The 16732-nt window shown below is 61.2% G+C and overlaps 1 protein-coding gene across 3 annotated transcripts; it reads right to left on the reverse strand.

The window, feature by feature from the left end:
- Nucleotides 1-3165: 3165 nt before the first annotated feature.
- Nucleotides 3166-11098, reverse strand: CSF1 (colony stimulating factor 1). 3 transcript variants are annotated; one of them, XM_062625692.1, is made up of 10 exons: nucleotides 10960-11097; nucleotides 9800-9931; nucleotides 8341-8403; nucleotides 7858-8037; nucleotides 7338-7515; nucleotides 6268-6491; nucleotides 5725-5852; nucleotides 5080-5135; nucleotides 4948-5000; nucleotides 3166-4635 (listed from the first exon to the last, which is right to left on the reverse strand). In XM_062625692.1, the coding sequence occupies exons 1-10, from the start codon at nucleotides 10978-10980 to the stop codon at nucleotides 4393-4395; spliced, it is 1278 nt and encodes a 425-aa protein (XP_062481676.1). In that variant the 5' UTR covers nucleotides 10981-11097; the 3' UTR covers nucleotides 3166-4392. The 3 variants fall into 3 exon arrangements, with proteins under 3 accessions (XP_062481676.1, XP_062481677.1, XP_062481675.1); XM_062625693.1 differs by lacking the exon at nucleotides 6268-6491 and having other exon boundaries at nucleotides 4534-4635; nucleotides 10960-11098; XM_062625691.1 differs by having other exon boundaries at nucleotides 4534-4635; nucleotides 5725-6491; nucleotides 10960-11098.
- Nucleotides 11099-16732: the final 5634 nt, after the last annotated feature.

Below are 16732 nucleotides of genomic sequence, written 5' to 3' on the forward strand. Positions count from 1 at the left end.
GCGGTGGAGGACACGGGGGACAGGGGAGGAGGAGGAGCCGTGGGAAAAGCAGGGGATGAATCAAATCAGAGCCAAATCAGGGCACATAAAGCGAAAGGAGGAGGATTTCTAGGAAAATCAGGGGAGAGGAATTCCGAGGAAAGAAAGGAAAAATAACTGTGGAAAAAAAATAATGCAAGGAAAAAATATATAAATCCTGGGGGAAAAAAAAAGGAAGTAAAAATTCCGGGAAATGGAGAAATCGGCCGGAAAAATCAGCTCGGGCGGGATGGCGGCGGGAGCTGAGCTCCAAGAACCACCCAGCCCTGCTGGGGGCGCACAGCCCTGGCTGGAGTGCTGGGCATGGCCAGGGCTGCCTTCCTCCCCTCCCCGTCATCAGCCTCAGCATCAGCGTCACTGGGGTCCCCACCGTGGGGTCTACACCAGCCCCTCTGTTTGAGGCAGGGACCCCACCCCAACTCCATGGGGTGCTGCACCCAGCCGGGACCCTCAAAGAACGGGCACACCTCCAGCAGCATGAGGGTGCAGGCAGGGAGCAGGAAGGACGAAGGAAGGATGCAGGTAGGGAGCAGGTAGGGAGCAGGCAGGGTGCAGGCAGGGAGCAGGCAGGGAGCAGGCAGGGAGCAGGTAGGGAGCAGGCAGGGTGCAGGCAGGGTGCAGGTAAGGTGCAGGTAGGGAGCAGGCAGGGTGCAGGCAGGGAGCAGGAAGGATGGAGGTAGGGAGCACGCAGGGAGCAGGCACGGTGCAGGTAGGGAGGAGGTAGGGAGCAGGCAGGGAGCAGGTAAAGTGCAGACAGGGAGCAGGCAGGGTACAGGTAGGGAGCAGGCAGGGTGCAGACAGGGAGCAGGCAGGGAGCAGGCAGGGTGCAGGCAGGGTGCAGGTAAGGTGCAGACAGGGAGCAGGCAGGGAGCAGGCACAGCTCCTGACACCGATGGGTGTCCGTCTGTCCAGCCCATGCATCTGTCCCCACTGAGATGTTTTCATCTGCTCCCTCCGAGCATCACCCCCATGTCCCAAACGGGCTTTGGGATGGGCTTGTGTCCCTGTGCCAGGACAGGCAGGAAGGCAGCAACCCTGCCCACGGGGCACCCTGACCCCGTCCTGCTCCCCAAAGCCCTGAAGAACAACCACGGACAGTCCGGATCCTGGGAAAACATCAGCATTTGGGTTAAACCCCACCGGGGGGGGGCACAGATAACGGGTTTTAACCAAAATCACTACGTCTGCCCGCAAAAACAGCCTCTGGCCACCAACCTCCTCCAGCCAAACCCTGTCCCGGACTCGCTGTGCCCCGCGAACCGCGGCCTCGGGGCCCTTTCCGGGCACTTCTGCCCCGTCAGCAGCTCTGCGGTGCCCGAGGGGGGGGGAAGTATCCCAGGGTGGGCTGAGCCCCCTTGGGGTGCTTGGGAGGGGGGGCTCCTGGCAGTGGGATGAAGCTGGGTGGTCCCAACCCCCTCGATGCTGCAAGCACTGGGGATGGGGGGGACCCCCCCGGCTTTGGTGCTGGGGGGTGCCCCCCATCTGTGGCACCCGTGCTGCACACTCCCATTCCCAGCGGGTCCTGGAGCCACTCATTGCTGTGTGTGTCCCGTCCCCCCCCCCAAATCACCCTTTTTCACCCCATCCTGGCAGATTTAAAGGCACAAACACCCATTTTGGACCCCAGGCGGCACCCCAGGGTGCCCCCACCCTCTGCGCCCCACTTAGCTGCAGTGAAGGGACAGGGATAAGGCTCCGGGTCTCCCTCTGGCTATGGGGTCTCTGATGTGGGGGGCTGAGAGCAGGTTTTACCCCCACACACATTGGGGGGGGGGGGGTGTTAGGGCAGGGAATAACCTCTCTGCTCCCCCCCACCATAATAGGAGGGGAGAAGAGGCCACCATGTGGGGACATGAGAAGCAAAGGGACCTTCCTGGCCCGAACCTTAGGACAGCAAGATGGGGTTTTCCTATTTTGCTCCATCGTCCATATTATTCCACAGGTTTGAGCTGCTTGAAGCAGCCAGAGGAGGGCAGGGATGAGGGTTTGTGGGGTACATTTGGATGGGGTAGGAATCGCTGCTCCTTGTATGCCAGGGCCATTCCCAAACTCATTCCCATCATTCAGCTCCAGAGTTAACACCCTCCCTTGTGCTTCCACCTGGAGCTGCCCCCAAGCCTGGGCCCTGTGCCCACCCCTAAGAGCAGCCTCTGACCTTAAATACACCCCACTCCCCCCCCCCCCCAAATCCAACCATAATGATTGTGGCCTGAATCCAGTGGGATATATATAGGTCCCACTTCCCTGGGAAGGGGATGTGGAGCTGGGAAACCCCCATCTGCTGCTGGGGAGAGGAAGGGCTGGGCTGAGTCAGCTCCCCTCGAGGAATCCTGTCTGTCAGCAAACACAGCTCAGCCCCAGCACCCACAAAACGCCCCTGGGTCCCATCCTGCCCTTCCCATCCATCCCATGGGAGCGATGCCATGGGGTTAACCCTGCACCCCAACACCATGGCAGGGGCTCAGGGTGATGTTGAAAGCCCCTCATTCCATGGGTATCCCCCCCCTCGCCGGCGATGCTGGGTGCATGCAAAGGGAGCGGGATGCAGGGCTCCCCCATTCCCTGCGGAAATGCCTCTTCCAGCGCTGCCTCTCAAGTGAAGTGCTCTCAGGAAGCGTTGTTGAGGGTGTGTTTGCTTTAAGCAGCTGCTTCCCAACTGCCCACAGGAGGTTTTGGGGGGCCCCAACAGTGGGGAAGGGGAGCCCATAGCAGGAGCGCCCCAGTGCCAGCAGGATGCGGGTGGGCGGGGGCAGGAAAGCCGGATGCATCCCTCGGCCCTGATGCCGGTGGCCGTGAACTCCTGCCTGGATCAACAGGAAAGCGGGAGCGCGACCCCAAGCCCTTATCCCGGTGCTGGCCACATCCAGCCCTCTGCTCCAGGAGCTTTCCCTATGGATTCCCCATTGCAAGACACCAAAGTACCCCTAGATGCAGAGCGCAAGAGGAGACACAACCCTGGATGCTGGATCAAGCCCAGGAGCATCCTGGAGTGAGGATGAAGGGTCTCCATCCCCCCTTCCCACACATTCCCAGGCATGGGGACCCAATCATCCCTCCTTTAGTGTCATCCCCCATGAGGGACCCCAAAACTGCACCCCCCCATCAGCTCCCCCACTCACACAGCGCTCCACGTCACCTTTTATTATTAATAATATTAAATATACAAGCTGCTTTCTATGCTTTTCTTTAAATAAACTTCTTTAAATGACTTTGTATAAAATATTCCAACATTTCCTTGTATCAAAACCAGGAGAAAATAAAAAGGCAAAAATAAATCCAACAACAGCTTAAAGGCAAGATTCCCCCCCCCCTTTCCCCATGGTGCAAATCAGTGCTTCCACCAACAGCCTCCTTGCTGCAGTCAGGGCTTTGCTCCTGATTTACACCAAGTCCCTTGCACTGGAACCCCCTCCTTCTGGCAGTCATAAATACACACACATACATACATATATATATATATATAAAAACCACAATTAATAGTAATGCTTTCTTTAAAAACAGTTTGGTTTTGTCCACGTTTTCTTCCATCATATAAAAATAATACTTCAAAACCCAAGAGCAGCGCGGGCCACGCTTCACATTTGGGGCCAGAGGGATGCAGGATGCAGCCCAAGCCCACTGTTGTGGGTACCACCGGGACTGGTGCACCCCAAACCGGGCTATTCCCTAAGCCAGGAAGCGGGGCTGAGCCAAAAAGCCCCTCACTACCCAACTTGGGCATCTCCATCCCAAACATCCCCATTGATCCAAGTCATTCCCAAGCCCCATTTCCCTTCTTTAAAGCGCAGTCACAAGAGGAAATCCAGTCGGAGGCGAGGCCAGCTCGCATCAAGAACCCTGCAAGGGGGCAGGAGGGCCCCCCCCCTCAAATATTCCTGTGGGATAAAAGGCTTTGATTTGCTCTATTACAAATAAACCCCTCGCAGCACACCGAGGCCAGCTCGGGACCGGGACCGGAGCCGGAGCTCCGGCGGCAGGAGGATGAGGAGCAGGACGGTGCCAAGCATCACCCCCAAACCCATCCCCATGCAGGGACACGGGCACTGGTGGGCTTTAAATATTCACAGTGTGAGGGTTGCAGTTGTGAGTTGGGGTTGTGCAGCTTGGAGGGGGTCCAGGTGACTGTCACCCCCCCCTCCCCATCCCCAGCATCCAGGATGCTCCAGATGAAGCCTTGGGAAAGGCAGGATGAAGTGATGGGTGCTGCTCCAAGCCCCGCCATGCTGGGGTGGGAGAAGATTCATGGAGCTGATCCCCTCCATCTTCAGCCAGCACTGGCCATGTCCAAGCAGGATCCATCCTCATCATCATCCCACATCCAGCACCCCCAGCATCCCGCTCAGCACCGCGGCCTCACATCAGCCACTGCCACCGTCCTGAATCCCTTCGGAGCCCGGGGGTCCCCACTAGGGGTGCATCCCCCCCCCATCCTTTTGTCCCTGCCAGGGAGGTTTGTGCAGTCTCTGGGGCGAGGGAAGAGGGAGCGTCAGCATCATGGCAGGACCGCAGCGGGGCCGGTGCGCGCCGACCCTTCCTGCACACAGCAAGGAGCATCCGGATCCAGCCCCCGAGCAGCTTCACATCCCGCCTCGGGCCCTGCGGGAAGGAAGGGAATGATGAGTGGGAGCCAGGGAAGGCGGCGTGGGGAGAAGCACATCAAAACCACAGGAAGAAATACACTCTATATATTAAGGAAGTGCTGGTAATGGATTAATGGGCTGTGAAACCACAGCTGGCAGCACTGGGGCGCCGACCTGGGAATCTCCCGGTCTTCCCATCCCCATCCATCCCCTGCTGGCAGCCGAAATTCCCTGCCCATGGCCGAGATTGGGGATGGTCCAGGGACTCGACACCATCCCCATGGGCTTGGAGCGGAGCCCAGCAAGGTCCCATCCAGCCCCTGCTCACCTCAGAGGTCCTGAGTCTCCAGGTCTGGACATTCCCTTGCTCCCTGCAGTGCCCTGCAAGGGAAAGCCGAGGGGGGTTAGGGCATGGTGGGGGCCCCCAAAGCCTCCCCAAGCAGGATGGCATCACACCCACCTCCTCTCTGGCTCCTCGGGGTCACGGTCTCCATCTTCCAGTGGCCGCTCCAGGACCTGAATGAAGGGAATGGGAATGGGGAGGTGAGCCGTGGGGAAGGGGAATGGGGAGGTGAGCCCTGGGGAAGGGGAATGGGGAGGTGAGCCATGGGGAAGGGGAATGGGGAGGTGAGCCATGGGGAAGGGGAATGGGGAGGTGAGCCATGGGGAAGGGGAAGGGGGAGGTCAGCCATGGGGAAGGGGTGAGCCGTGGGGAAGGGGAACGGGGAGGTGAGCCATGGGGAAGGGGAACGGGGAGGTGAGCCGTGGGGAAGGGGAATGGGGAGGTGAGCCGTGGGGAAGGGGAATGGGGAGGTGAGCCGTGGGGAAGGGGAATGGGGAGGTGAGCCGTGGGGAAGGGGAATGGGGGGGTGAGCCGTGGGGAAGGGGTATGGGGAGGTGAGCCATGGGGAAGGGGCTGCAATGGGGTGTGGGGGGGCTCTCATTGCACCCACACAACACCCTCCCACCCCGCTGAGCACCACCGGTGTGTCCCCATCTTGACAGGATGAGGAAAGCGGGGCTCAGCCCACACAGAACAAGAGCCAAGCGGGGACACCGAGGCAGGAGCTGCTGCTGGGGCGCAGTGGGGGGGGGGGGTCCTTACCCTGGGTCTGTACTTGTAGAAGAGCAGCCCCCCCATGGCCAGCAGCACGGCCACCGCGCTGGCCACCGTGATGTAGACGAGGGGCTCCCCATGGCCCTCCCTGGCGGGCGGCTCCTTCCTGCGCTGCTCTGTGCTCAGAACAAAGCCAGAGTCAAAGCTGGGCCCGGCACCTCCATCCTGGGGCTCCCGGCGCCGGCTCAGCCCCCAGCCCCGCGCCCCGGGGCCCCCCGCAGCTCGGTCCCGCAGCCCCGGGGCCATCCTGGTGAAGCGGAGCTGGGGGATGAGCTCCATCCTGGCTCCGCCGCTGCTGGGGGTGCTGGTGTCGAGGAGGATGGAGGCTCCCTGGTGCTGGGCAGGATGCGGCAGGCGGGGACCAACCGCTGTCCCGGTGCCACCTTCCACCAGCTCTCTGTCCCCATGCACGATGGGGACGTCCAACGCTGCCAGGCCAATGGTCCCGGCTGCATCCAGGATGGCTTCGGTGCTGTCGGCCGGAGCTGGCTGCTGCATCCCAATGGATGGCACCGACGCAGCGTCGCCTACCCCAGCAGCCAGGACCTCCCCGGTCCCCGAGCCGCCGTCCGTGTTACTGGGGGGCTGTGATGGGGCGTCTAAGTCAGTGAGGGTGGCATGGAGGAGGCTGTAAGGGAGCCGGGTGCTAGCGGGTGCCTCCTCGCTGCTGGCATGGGTGGCAGCGGAGAGGGAGGGCTGGGTGGCAGGAGGGAGGGCAGGGGACAGGCAATTGCAGTCAGGATCTGTCCCCACACCTGAAAGAAGCAGAGAGAAGAGACGGCCGTGGGGTCAGCAGCCTCCAAGAGGGGCCCAGCCAGCCGATCCAAGGTCGGGGGCAGTGTCCCCGTCCCTCCCCGTGGGGAATCAGCTCAAACAGCCACCCAAACCAGAGCCAGGAGAGCAAAGGTGAGGCAGGGAGCAGGCAGGGAGCGATGGGGCAGCACAGAGACGACAAGCACCGGGCAGGAGGAAGCAAACCCGCATCTCCGGGTACCCCGAGCCCATGGCAGCGGGTTATCCACGACCGACAGTCACGTTTAACGTCAGGGACACGGCACAGCTCCAGCACACAGCAAGGCATCTCCTCCATGGGCATGCAGACACAGGACAGCAACACGGGGCTCTTCCACCCCAAAACGCTCTCCCCGAAAGGCTTGGTCAAGGGAAACCGAGGCAGGGGGCAGTCGGAGTGACACAGGTCATGCAGCACGTCGGTGGCAGAGGAGTCCCAGCACCTCCATCCTCCGTGTTAACACTCATCCCATGCACTGGGGCTCCCAGACGGAGCCAAGCCCAATGCCTCCAGCCAAGCCGATGGAGATGCCTCCTTGCAGCCCTCAGCATCTCGTTTCCAGCGGGATTCAGCCCAAATCCCAACTCCAAAGGGCCGCCAGCCCCTTCTCCCAAGCCTGGCTCAACACGGACACACCAAGGCCACCCCTTGGGGACGGTGACGGAGACAGGACCAACGCAGACACGAGCCCACGGCGCCCGCGTGTGCCCACGGACAGGGACACGCGGCTGTGAAGCTGCCCCATGCAGGTGAACCCGAGCCCCCCCCCCAGCCCAGCACCAGGGAGAGGCAAAGCCTCAGAGCTCACCTGGGGAGGCTGCAGCTCGCCTGGGTGCCAGGCAGGCCCTGCGGTAGACCTGGCTGCAATCCCGCTCGAAGGTCTCCTGGTTCTGCAGGAGCTGGTTGATGTCCTGGAAGAAGTGCTTGACCAGCACCAGCATCTCGTATGGGGAGGTGGTGAACTCCTCGAAGCACATCTGGGAGAGCTGCAGGAAGAGCCATGCTCGGCATCAGCTCCACAACCATGCAGAGCACCTGGTGGCACCCCACCACCACGGGGGTCCACGCTGCACCCAGGGCAGGGTTTGACCCCTCCACGGCTCCCTGTGCCCGTGCACCCACCCCAGGATGCTCTGGACACCCCATTTATAGAACCATAGGATGGTCTGGGTTGGAAAGGACCTCAAGATCATCCAGTTCCAGCCTCCTGCCGTGGGCAGGGACACCTCACACTGACCACATCACCCAAGGCTCTGTCCAAGCGAGCCTTTCACTCAGGGATGAGGGCTCGGACCATTCCCCCGTGGCTCTGGCATGGGACACCGCACCTTCCTCTCCTCTTCATCCTCCTCCCTGATGCAGGGGTCAAAGCTCTCGTCGATGTGGCTGTACATCCTGCGCACCATCTGCATCTTCTTGGCGTTGGAGGAGTTCTCCTTGAACTCCGTGCGCTCCAGGATCTTGCCCAGCAGAGGAAAAGCTGCTTTCACGTAGCAAACGGAGTCGTTCTGTGAGGACACAGACACCCCACACACACATAAAGTGAGATTGGTTCTGGGATGGGCAGAGCAGCACCCCCCATCCTGCTCTGCCTTGGGGAAACTGAGGCACAAAATGCCTTTGCATGGCCCTGCAGGCTGCCTAAGCTGGGACTCAACTGCTGCCTACAGGCAGGATGGGTCCCTCCTGGGCTGCCATCCACAAAAGGGGACAAGAGAGAGGAGATAGGGGACCCAAGGACATCCCCCCCCCCCATGCACCAGCCAGCCCTGGTCCCTGTCCCCTTGTGTCCCCAGCAAGGAGCCACTCACCAGCTGCATCTTGTTGATGAACTTGAAGGAGACTCTGCCCGGGTGCTGCATCTGGGTGTCAGCCTGGAAAGACAGAGCAGGATGCGACCCCATGGGGTGCTTATCCCTGCAAACAGGGATAAGCACACTCCCTGTACCAAGGACGCCTTCCTCCTCCCACCCTGCTTCTCTTCCTCCTCCTCCTCTTCCTCCCAGCATCACAGCAGAGCCCTGCTTTATTCTCCTCCACAGTGCTAAAGCCAGGCTGCAAAAGAGCATCCCACCATGCAGGAGGTCACACATCCCATGGGAATCACACCACAGCGGGGATCCCCCCCACCATGCCATGACCCTTTCCGATGAGGGGGTCCAACACAAGCTCCCTCTCTCCGGGCCGATATTCCAGGCTGGAAATGGTAAGGGCTGCCAGAATTGCCGCCCGGAATATCGGCCCGGAAACAATTGCTCCATTATCCTGTAGGGGCTGGAGCAAGGGGACGGCTCCTCCACCAGCGGGAAGAGGAGAGGGCTGCAATCCCCAGCAGCAAAACCACCCCTTCCATTCAAACCTGCTCCATCCCCTTTCTCCCTGCAAGCACGCAGCCACTTCCCATCCCATGGGATTACAAAGCAAAGGCTCCCCCCGCCTAGGGACAATTTGGGCAGAGGAAGAAGCCGTTATCTGCCATCTCCTGGCACTACAGCTCAGTGCCTGAAGAGGAAGAGGTAAAACCGAGCCCGGACACAGCGGTTACAGGCTCGGGGTAAAGGACCCCTCTCGCGGCACAGTGGAATTTAATCTGCGACAACCGGTTAAATCCCTGCGTGCCCCCAATTCCCGGCTCTCCCCTGAACATCAGCACGATTCCCACACTCGGGGGTGAGCCAAGGGCCAGCACAAGATACGGCCCCAACAGCCGGGATGGGGCCAGGAGGAGCCGTGTCCCTGCGGGATGGGTGTGAGCATCCAGCGCTGCCCCTATGGACCACGCAGGGTGAAAGGCACCCGTCGCCAAAGGCACCCATGGCCACAGCCTGGCTGGCTCCATCCATCGCCTGGCCAGCGGCCCCCCTCGCTGCCTGCCACCCACCCACAGCCCTGTTGCCAGCCCAGCTTCCAGGCAAGCAGCTGGACTCAGGAATGCAGCCGGATTCCTCCGCTTAACCCCTGCGCAGCCGCCCGGAAAACACCCGTCCCCTCGGCTGCTTCCCCATCGCTCCTGCCTCATCCAGCCCCGTTCCTGCTTCTTCCCCATCGTCTTCCATTTATCCCACCAGCACTTTTCCACAGCTGCCCACGATAAAAGCACAACTGCACAATCACCCCCCCCCTCCCAGCACCCGCTTATCCCTTGTGCCCACGGATGCTCAGCTCCTGGGTACCATCATTTTGATGCCGGAGGTGAAAACCAGCAGATTTGCTCAAAATCAGGGCTGGTTTGCGCCCCATCCCGTGGCACTGTGCAGGGAGCCCACTCACCAGCTCCTCCAGCTCAGCCAGGTGCCGCTCGGTGATGATCTGCTGGCAGTATCTGTTCTGCTCCGTCTCATGGATGCTGCAGAGCAGGAGGATGAGGAGGGAGGAGAGCAGGGTGCAGCGGAGCAGGCACACCTGAGCATGGCAGAGCAAAGGCTTGGAGCAGCGTTAACCCCCCCCCTTTCCCACCCACCCCCCCTCCCCTTTGCGATGGATTTGACCCCGATCCAGCGGGATAACCCCACCGTGAACCTCCAGCCCCATTCCCATCGCTATCCTGCTATTTTTAGGAGCGTCAGGTCAGCAGGGAATTTCCCAGCGCCCAGCGCAGGGGCTGCGTGGCCGGAGCCTGGCGAGCACAAGCCTGGCTGTGGCTCTCAGCCACTTCCACATTCCCCATCCAGCCCTCATCCCGCTCTCCCACACCATTTCTCCAGCTCCCCTGCACATCTTCTCCTCCACCCCGGCTCCGGGGAGCCGCCTGACGCACCGACCCACCCAGCCCCAAAAATCCTCTTCCCACCCTCCGGACCCCCCCCAGCTTCCAGAGCCTGCACCCGCCGGGCTCTTTCCATGCAGCAGCTCTGGCGTCGCCCCAAATTCCCCTCCCAGTCCTCCTGCAACGAAGCGGGGAGGCCCCAAATCGTGGCGGGATCACGGTGGGCAACGGGGGCTTGTCCCGGGATGAAGACCCCCGAGGTGGGGATGGAGCAGACCCGCGGGGTGGGGGGGATGATGCGTGCCCCCCCCCTCCGGTGCACCGGCACTGAGAGGGTGCCTGGGTGATGGAGGGGGGGAATTTCCCTTGGAAGTTGTCCAAAATCCTCCCCTCTTGTGAAGCTGCCAGATGCCACCGCCGAGACACGGCCACGGCTGGCCGGAGCCTCACCCCACCGGGACGGGACGGGCTGGAACCGGGGCCTGCCCCCGCCGGCTCCGGGAAGCGAGATCGGGCTTGGAACCGAGAACCAGGGGCTTCACCCCTCGGCTCCGGCAGCCGGGGCTGGAACCGAGAATCGGGAGGGGGCTGGAGCCTCACCCCGCGGGTCCATGAACCGAGCCGGGGCTGGAGCATCCCCCCCGCCGGGAGCTCTGCCCTGTCCCGCGGCGTGACCGTGTTACGAGGGGACCCCGCACCGGGATAACGGGAAGGGCCGCCGTACCTTGGCTCCGAGGCGGGGCATGGGGGCTGCCGTGGGGCCGGGGCTGCTGTGGGGCCGGGCGGAGCGAGCGAGGCGGCGGCGGGGCCGAGCGGGGCCGGGCTGAGCCACCACCGCCGCCGCGCTCCCCTTTATAGCGCCGCGGCAGCATGTGGTTTATGAGAATGGGCTGGCGCTCGGCCCCGCTCGGCCCCGCTCGGCTCCGCTCGGATCGGATCGGCCCCTCCTCGGATCGGATCGGCCCCTCCTCGAATCAGTTCGGCCCCTCTCGGGTCGTGTCGGTTCCTACTCGGATCGGGTCGGCCCCGTTCGGATCGGATCGGTTTCTCCTCGGCTCAATTCATCGCCTCCTCGGTTCGGGTCGGCCCCTTCTCGGATCAGTTCGGCTCCTTTCGGATCGGGTCGGTCCCAATCGGATTGCCTCGGCTCGGCTCGGCTCGGCTCGGTTCGGTTCGGCTCGATAGTGCGCCCCGCCCACCCCATCCTCTGCGCTGTGCTATATGCACATGCATGTACACGGGGTTTGCATATGTTAGTTCATGTATGGTCACCTCTGGACATGTGGACCCATGTGCACATGTGTGTGCTCACCTCTGGGCACAGGCACCCATGCACACACACACCACACACACATACAGTAACCCCTGGTCTTGCACATATGTACATGTGTATGTGTATGTGCATGTGCATGTGTATGTGTATGTGCATGTGTATGTGCATGTGCATGTGTATGTGTATGTGCATGTGTATGTGTATGTGCATGTGCATGTGTATGTGCATGTGCATGTGTATGTGTATGTGCATGTGCATGTGTATGTGCATGTGTATGTGTATGTGCAGGTGCATGTGTATGTGCATGTGTATGTGCATGTGTATGTGTATGTGTATGTGCAGGTGCATGTGTATGTGCATGTGTATGTGTATGTGCATGTGCATGTGTATGTGCATGTGCATGTGTATGTGTATGTGCAGGTGTATGTGTATGTGCATGTGTATGTGTATGTGCATGTGTGTGTGCATGTGCATGTGTATGTGCATGTGTATGTGAATGTGTATGTGTATAGTCACCCCTGGGCACGTGTAACTATGAGCACGTGCACACACATGCGCATGTATGCATGCACAGCGCTGGGGCGTGCACACACACGCGGGCACGTGCACACATGCACACACACACATGACAGCACATGTGCATGCATGCACACATGTACTCACTGTGTGTGCGCGCATAAACATCTTTCCAGTGTGCACACGTGTGTAAACTACGCATACATCCTGCATGGACTTGCATGGGTGTGCACAAAAGATACGTGTGCATGGACAGATCCATGTGTGCACAGGCAGCTCCATTTACATGGGTGTGCATGATCAGGCCTGTGCACACACATATGCATGGATAGATCCATGTGTGCATGTATGGATTCATGTGTGCACGGATGAAACCACATGTGCATGGATAGATCCATGTGTGCATGGATGAAACCACATGTGCGTGGATGGATCCACACGTGCATGGGTGAAACCACATGTGCATCCATGGTTTCATGTGAATGAAACCATGTGCATGGATCAAATCACATGTGCACAAGCAGCTTCATTGGTGTGGGACATGCATGAGCAGACGTGCACACACATGTGCATGGATGGATCCACGTGTGCATGGATAGATGCACGTGTGCATGGATGAAACCACATGTGTGCAAGCAGATTCATTAGCGTGGGCATGCATGAACAGACGTGCACACACTTGCACAGATGGATCCACGTGTGCACAAGCAGCTCCCTTTACACAGGTGTGCACGAAGGGCTCCACGAGTGCACGGATGGATCCATGTGCAAGGAAGCGCAGGGCTGCATCCACTGCCCTGCAGGTTTCCCCGCTTGCTGCCCATGCTTGCAGGCAACTGGAACCCGTCAGGGGCCAGGAGGTGACAAAGCGTTTGTCGCCCTGACAGCAAACCCCACTGGATGTGGCCAGGGGGCAGTGACACGGGGCCGCGTGGCGGTGGCAGCCACCACATCCGAGTTTCGAGGAAGCAGCAGCATCAGCTCCCCGGGGCCGGAAACACTGATGGGGCTCAGAAGGTTCTTCTTGGAGCTGAGCTAACCCGGAGCTGAGCAGAGGGATCAGGGACCTGGCGGAGCAATGATGGAGATGTGGGGTGTTGGAAGAGCTGGGAGCCATGCGGAGATGGGAACAGTAGTGACAGCCCCGAAACAGCATCACGTCTGCAGCAACACGAGTGCCACCCGTCCTTATCACCCATGGGCAGCTGCACGCAGATAAACATCGATGCTGACAGTGATGGGGATGGCGGGAGGAAGGGTGCTGGGGTTAAAAAGGAGATGTACTCACAAAATAACCCCTTTTCCCCATCCAGTCCCAAGAGATTACCTTCATGTCCCACAGTGCTCTGTCCCGGGAGCCTTGGCAGTGGGAGGACCCCAGGGTGGGCACCCACGGGACACAGTGGGTGACGCCAGCCCCACGGGTGACTCACAGGGACCCCGTGCCAGCGCGTGGGGCCCTTTGATTCCGGCTGAGGACCACGCTCCCTCTTATCTCCTGCTCACTCATCCTCCTCCTCCTCCTTGTAAGTGACCGGAAAAGTGTCACGTCCCAAGTCATGGGACACACGGAGGGGGACAGAGGGACGCCGGGACAGGGGACGCTGTCCTCCTGCATTAATAATTCACCCCTATGTGACAAGCAGCAGCTGCCTCTGCTTTCTGTTGGCAGGGAAATGGCTTTTGCCCCTCCTCCCTCCCCAAACCTGCCCAAATCCCTGAGTCACGGGGCACAAGTAGAGACATGGAGGGGTGACGTGTGACAGTGCCCGCACCACAGCCAGGGAAAGCTGGGGAGGCAACACTCGGGGTTGGGAACAACCTGGCTGTGCCTCTCCCAGTCACAGACTGGCACCAGTGGCAGTGTCACAGCCCCAGCACCGTGTGGGAGCTGCTGTCCCCCAAGACCATCTCCAAGCCCTGTGGCTGTCACCCCGACAGAGAAAGGCAGGATGAGGCCATAGAGGCTCCTGGGCATCCTGGCGGGGGGGATGGTCCCCATGTCTGCTGGCCCTGTGCAGGGATGCAGGTAGGGGGTTGCAGGATGCTTTTGTCTCTGAAAGGCCTGGACCAGCCACCAGGACCATCCCACTTGCAGCTGCATCTCCTCCTTATCTGAGGTTAGAGCATCCCTGGAGGAGGTTAGAGCATCCTGGAGGAGGTTAGAGCATCCCTGGAGGAGGTTAGAGCACCCCTTGATGAGGTTAGAGCATCCCTGGAGGAGGTTAGAGCATCCTGGATGAGGTTACAGTATCCCAGGAGGAGGTTAGAGCATCCTGGATGAGGTTACAGTATCCCAGGAGGAGGTTAGAGAATCCCAGGAGGAGGTTAGAGCATCCTGGATGAGGTTACAGCATCCCAGGAGGAGGTTAGAGCATCCTGGATGAGGTTAGAGCATCCTGGATGAGGTTAGAGCATCCCAGGAGGAGGTTAGAGCATCCTGGAGGAGGTTAGAGCATCCCAGGAGGAGGTTAGAGCATCCTGGATGAGGTTAGAGCATCCTGGATGAGGTTAGAGCATCCCTGGACCTCGACCCTCCTGCTCAGGGATCCAGAGGTGCCATTGGTCCGTCAGCTCCAGCAATCCCCCTCTCCCCATCCCCAGTGGGAGCAAGAGCACATTCCAACCCAGTGCCCCGTTTGAGGGGGGTGTTTTTCAGGCCAGTGAGTACCGCACCCGGGGGGGGGGGGGGAACCCGCAGCACACCCAGATCGCCCCCCCCGGGCTGCGGACAGCCTCTCGGAGAAAGTTCTCCGCAGCAGAAAGCGCTGCGAGCTCTGAATCAGCTCCCGCAGCTGCTTCCCTGTGATTCACCGCGGGGCCGGGATCTGCCTCCCCGAGCGCTGCGGCAGAGCCAGGACCGCTCCCCCCCCGTTCCTCCAGGCACCAGCCCGATCCGGTGTGTGCCCGGGCTGGAAATCCCCGTGGGAATGTCCCGAGCCGGTCCCTTGAGGAGCAGCGGAATGCGGGTGGCGCTGCCAACGCCGCGGCTCGGCACCAGGAGCAGGCGGCAGGATGAGGCTGGAGCCTTCATCCCGCAGTGACTCCCCCCCCCTCCGGTTCCTCCTCTCCATCACTCCCGTGCTGCCGGCTCCACGCTGGGAGCTTCTGTCCTGCTCCGGACCCTCCTGAGCATCCCCATGTTTGGGGGCCCCCATGGGCTGCGCACCCATGCAAAGGGGAGCACTGCCCGGATCCAGTGGCTGGTGGCTGGGGTGAGGGAGCCACAGGGTCAGGATGCGTCCGGTGTCCACAGGGAAAGCCCCATTTTAGGGTTATCCTAACCCAGAATACGGCCGTCCCCCACCACGGGGGCTCACAGGGACCACGGCACCCCCCGCTCACACTGAGGGGTCCCCGGGCAGGGACAAAGCTCACCCCTTGGCTCAAGGAGGGGTCACCCATGCTAGGGGCATGGGGACAGAGGACGGGTTGTGCCCCCCATGGGTCACCGCCGTGTCCCCAGCCATGTGGCCGGGGCTGAGTCATGCCAGGCTCCAGCTGCGCTCCTCCCTCCACCGAGGAATGCGGTCGGAGCTGGAGCCGGAGCCAAAATCCTTCCCGGGAGCCTGCCCGATGGCACCCACCGAGGTTGGGGGGGGGCGCAGGGGGGTGCCACCAGCAGCCCCCCACCTGCAGCAGGTTCGGGGGGGCAGCAGTAGCTGCTGCTCTCCCTGTGCCCACACTGCAGGGCACTGCACCCATGGGTGCCCAAGGCACCCCGGCACCCACTGTATACTCTGAACCAGGGGGATGGGGGAGATTTACAGCTCCCAGTGTGCCCTGTCCCATGCTCAGCCCCACGCAGGGGGCTCAGCATCATCCAGTGCTCGTGGCACAGTGCTTTATGGTGCAACCTCAGCACCATCCAGCACAACCTGGATGGAGCCAAGTAGGTGCTGATCCATGGAGGGTCCAGGGGCTGCGCCGGGAGCAGCCAGGCACTACCAGGGTTGGAACCGGGATCGGGGTTGGGATGGGCAATGGGCTTGGGAGCGCTCCAGGGAAGCCTGGCCTCAGTGCCCTGGGATGGGGACACCGGTGACACCCGTCTGGGGAGGGCTTGGGGGTCCCTGGCTGTCACCAGGGCTGGGCACAAGCTGCTGCCAACCCCTTGCTCTTGCGAAACCCTCCCCATGGCCTGGAGCTGTGCAATGGATGGAGCCAGCATCATCCGTGCCCTCAACCCGTGTCCAGGTGCCAAATCCCCTCTTTATCCCCCCAGACTGGGTACCCACACACCCCACAGCTCCATCCCCAGGCTGATGGGGCGGCCCCCCACAAACATGGGGCTGGAGGGGGCTGGTTTGAGCCCCCAACCCCAAGTGATGGAGATGCTCCGGGTTGGGTCCGGAGCCGCCCCGCACGGGAACAGAGGAGCCATTTGTCCTCCCCATGGGGCTGGTTGTTTATCTGCAGTGCAGGGTTTACATCAGCGACTGGCCCCGCTCTCCACTGCGGACACACACGTGTCCCCGGCTGCATCCCGGGTCCCCACGTGCCACCCGGGAAGGAGGGGCCCGGCAGCAGCTCACCCCAGTGCAGGATCCAGCCCTGGAGCTGCTGTTTGCATCTCCCCACCCCAAGGGACACCCCTGAGAGCCAAAGTGACACCCGGATGACGACAACCGGTCCCTGGGTGCTGCAGACACAAGGGGGCTCAACCTCCATCATCTTCCTCACTGCAGGTGGAGGGAGACCAAGACCT

This window comes from Pezoporus occidentalis, unplaced genomic scaffold (assembly GCF_034315485.1).
Source record: "Pezoporus occidentalis ecotype Australia unplaced genomic scaffold, CSIRO_AGI_Poc_V1 ctg280, whole genome shotgun sequence".
Classification (NCBI taxonomy): domain Eukaryota; kingdom Metazoa; phylum Chordata; class Aves; order Psittaciformes; family Psittacidae; genus Pezoporus; species Pezoporus occidentalis.

Bases quoted from the DNA above. Each gene is read 5' to 3' on its own strand.
- CSF1 (XM_062625691.1), bottom strand. From the start codon at position 10,980: ATGCCCCGCCTCGGAGCCAAG. The intron at 7,516-7,857 runs GTGCGGTGTCCC...CTCTTCCTGCAG, and splicing joins AGGATGAAGAGGAGAGGAAG to CTCTCCCAGATGTGCTTCGA. The intron at 5,136-5,724 runs GTAAGGACCCCC...CCCTTCATTCAG, and splicing joins TCTACAAGTACAGACCCAGG to GTCCTGGAGCGGCCACTGGA.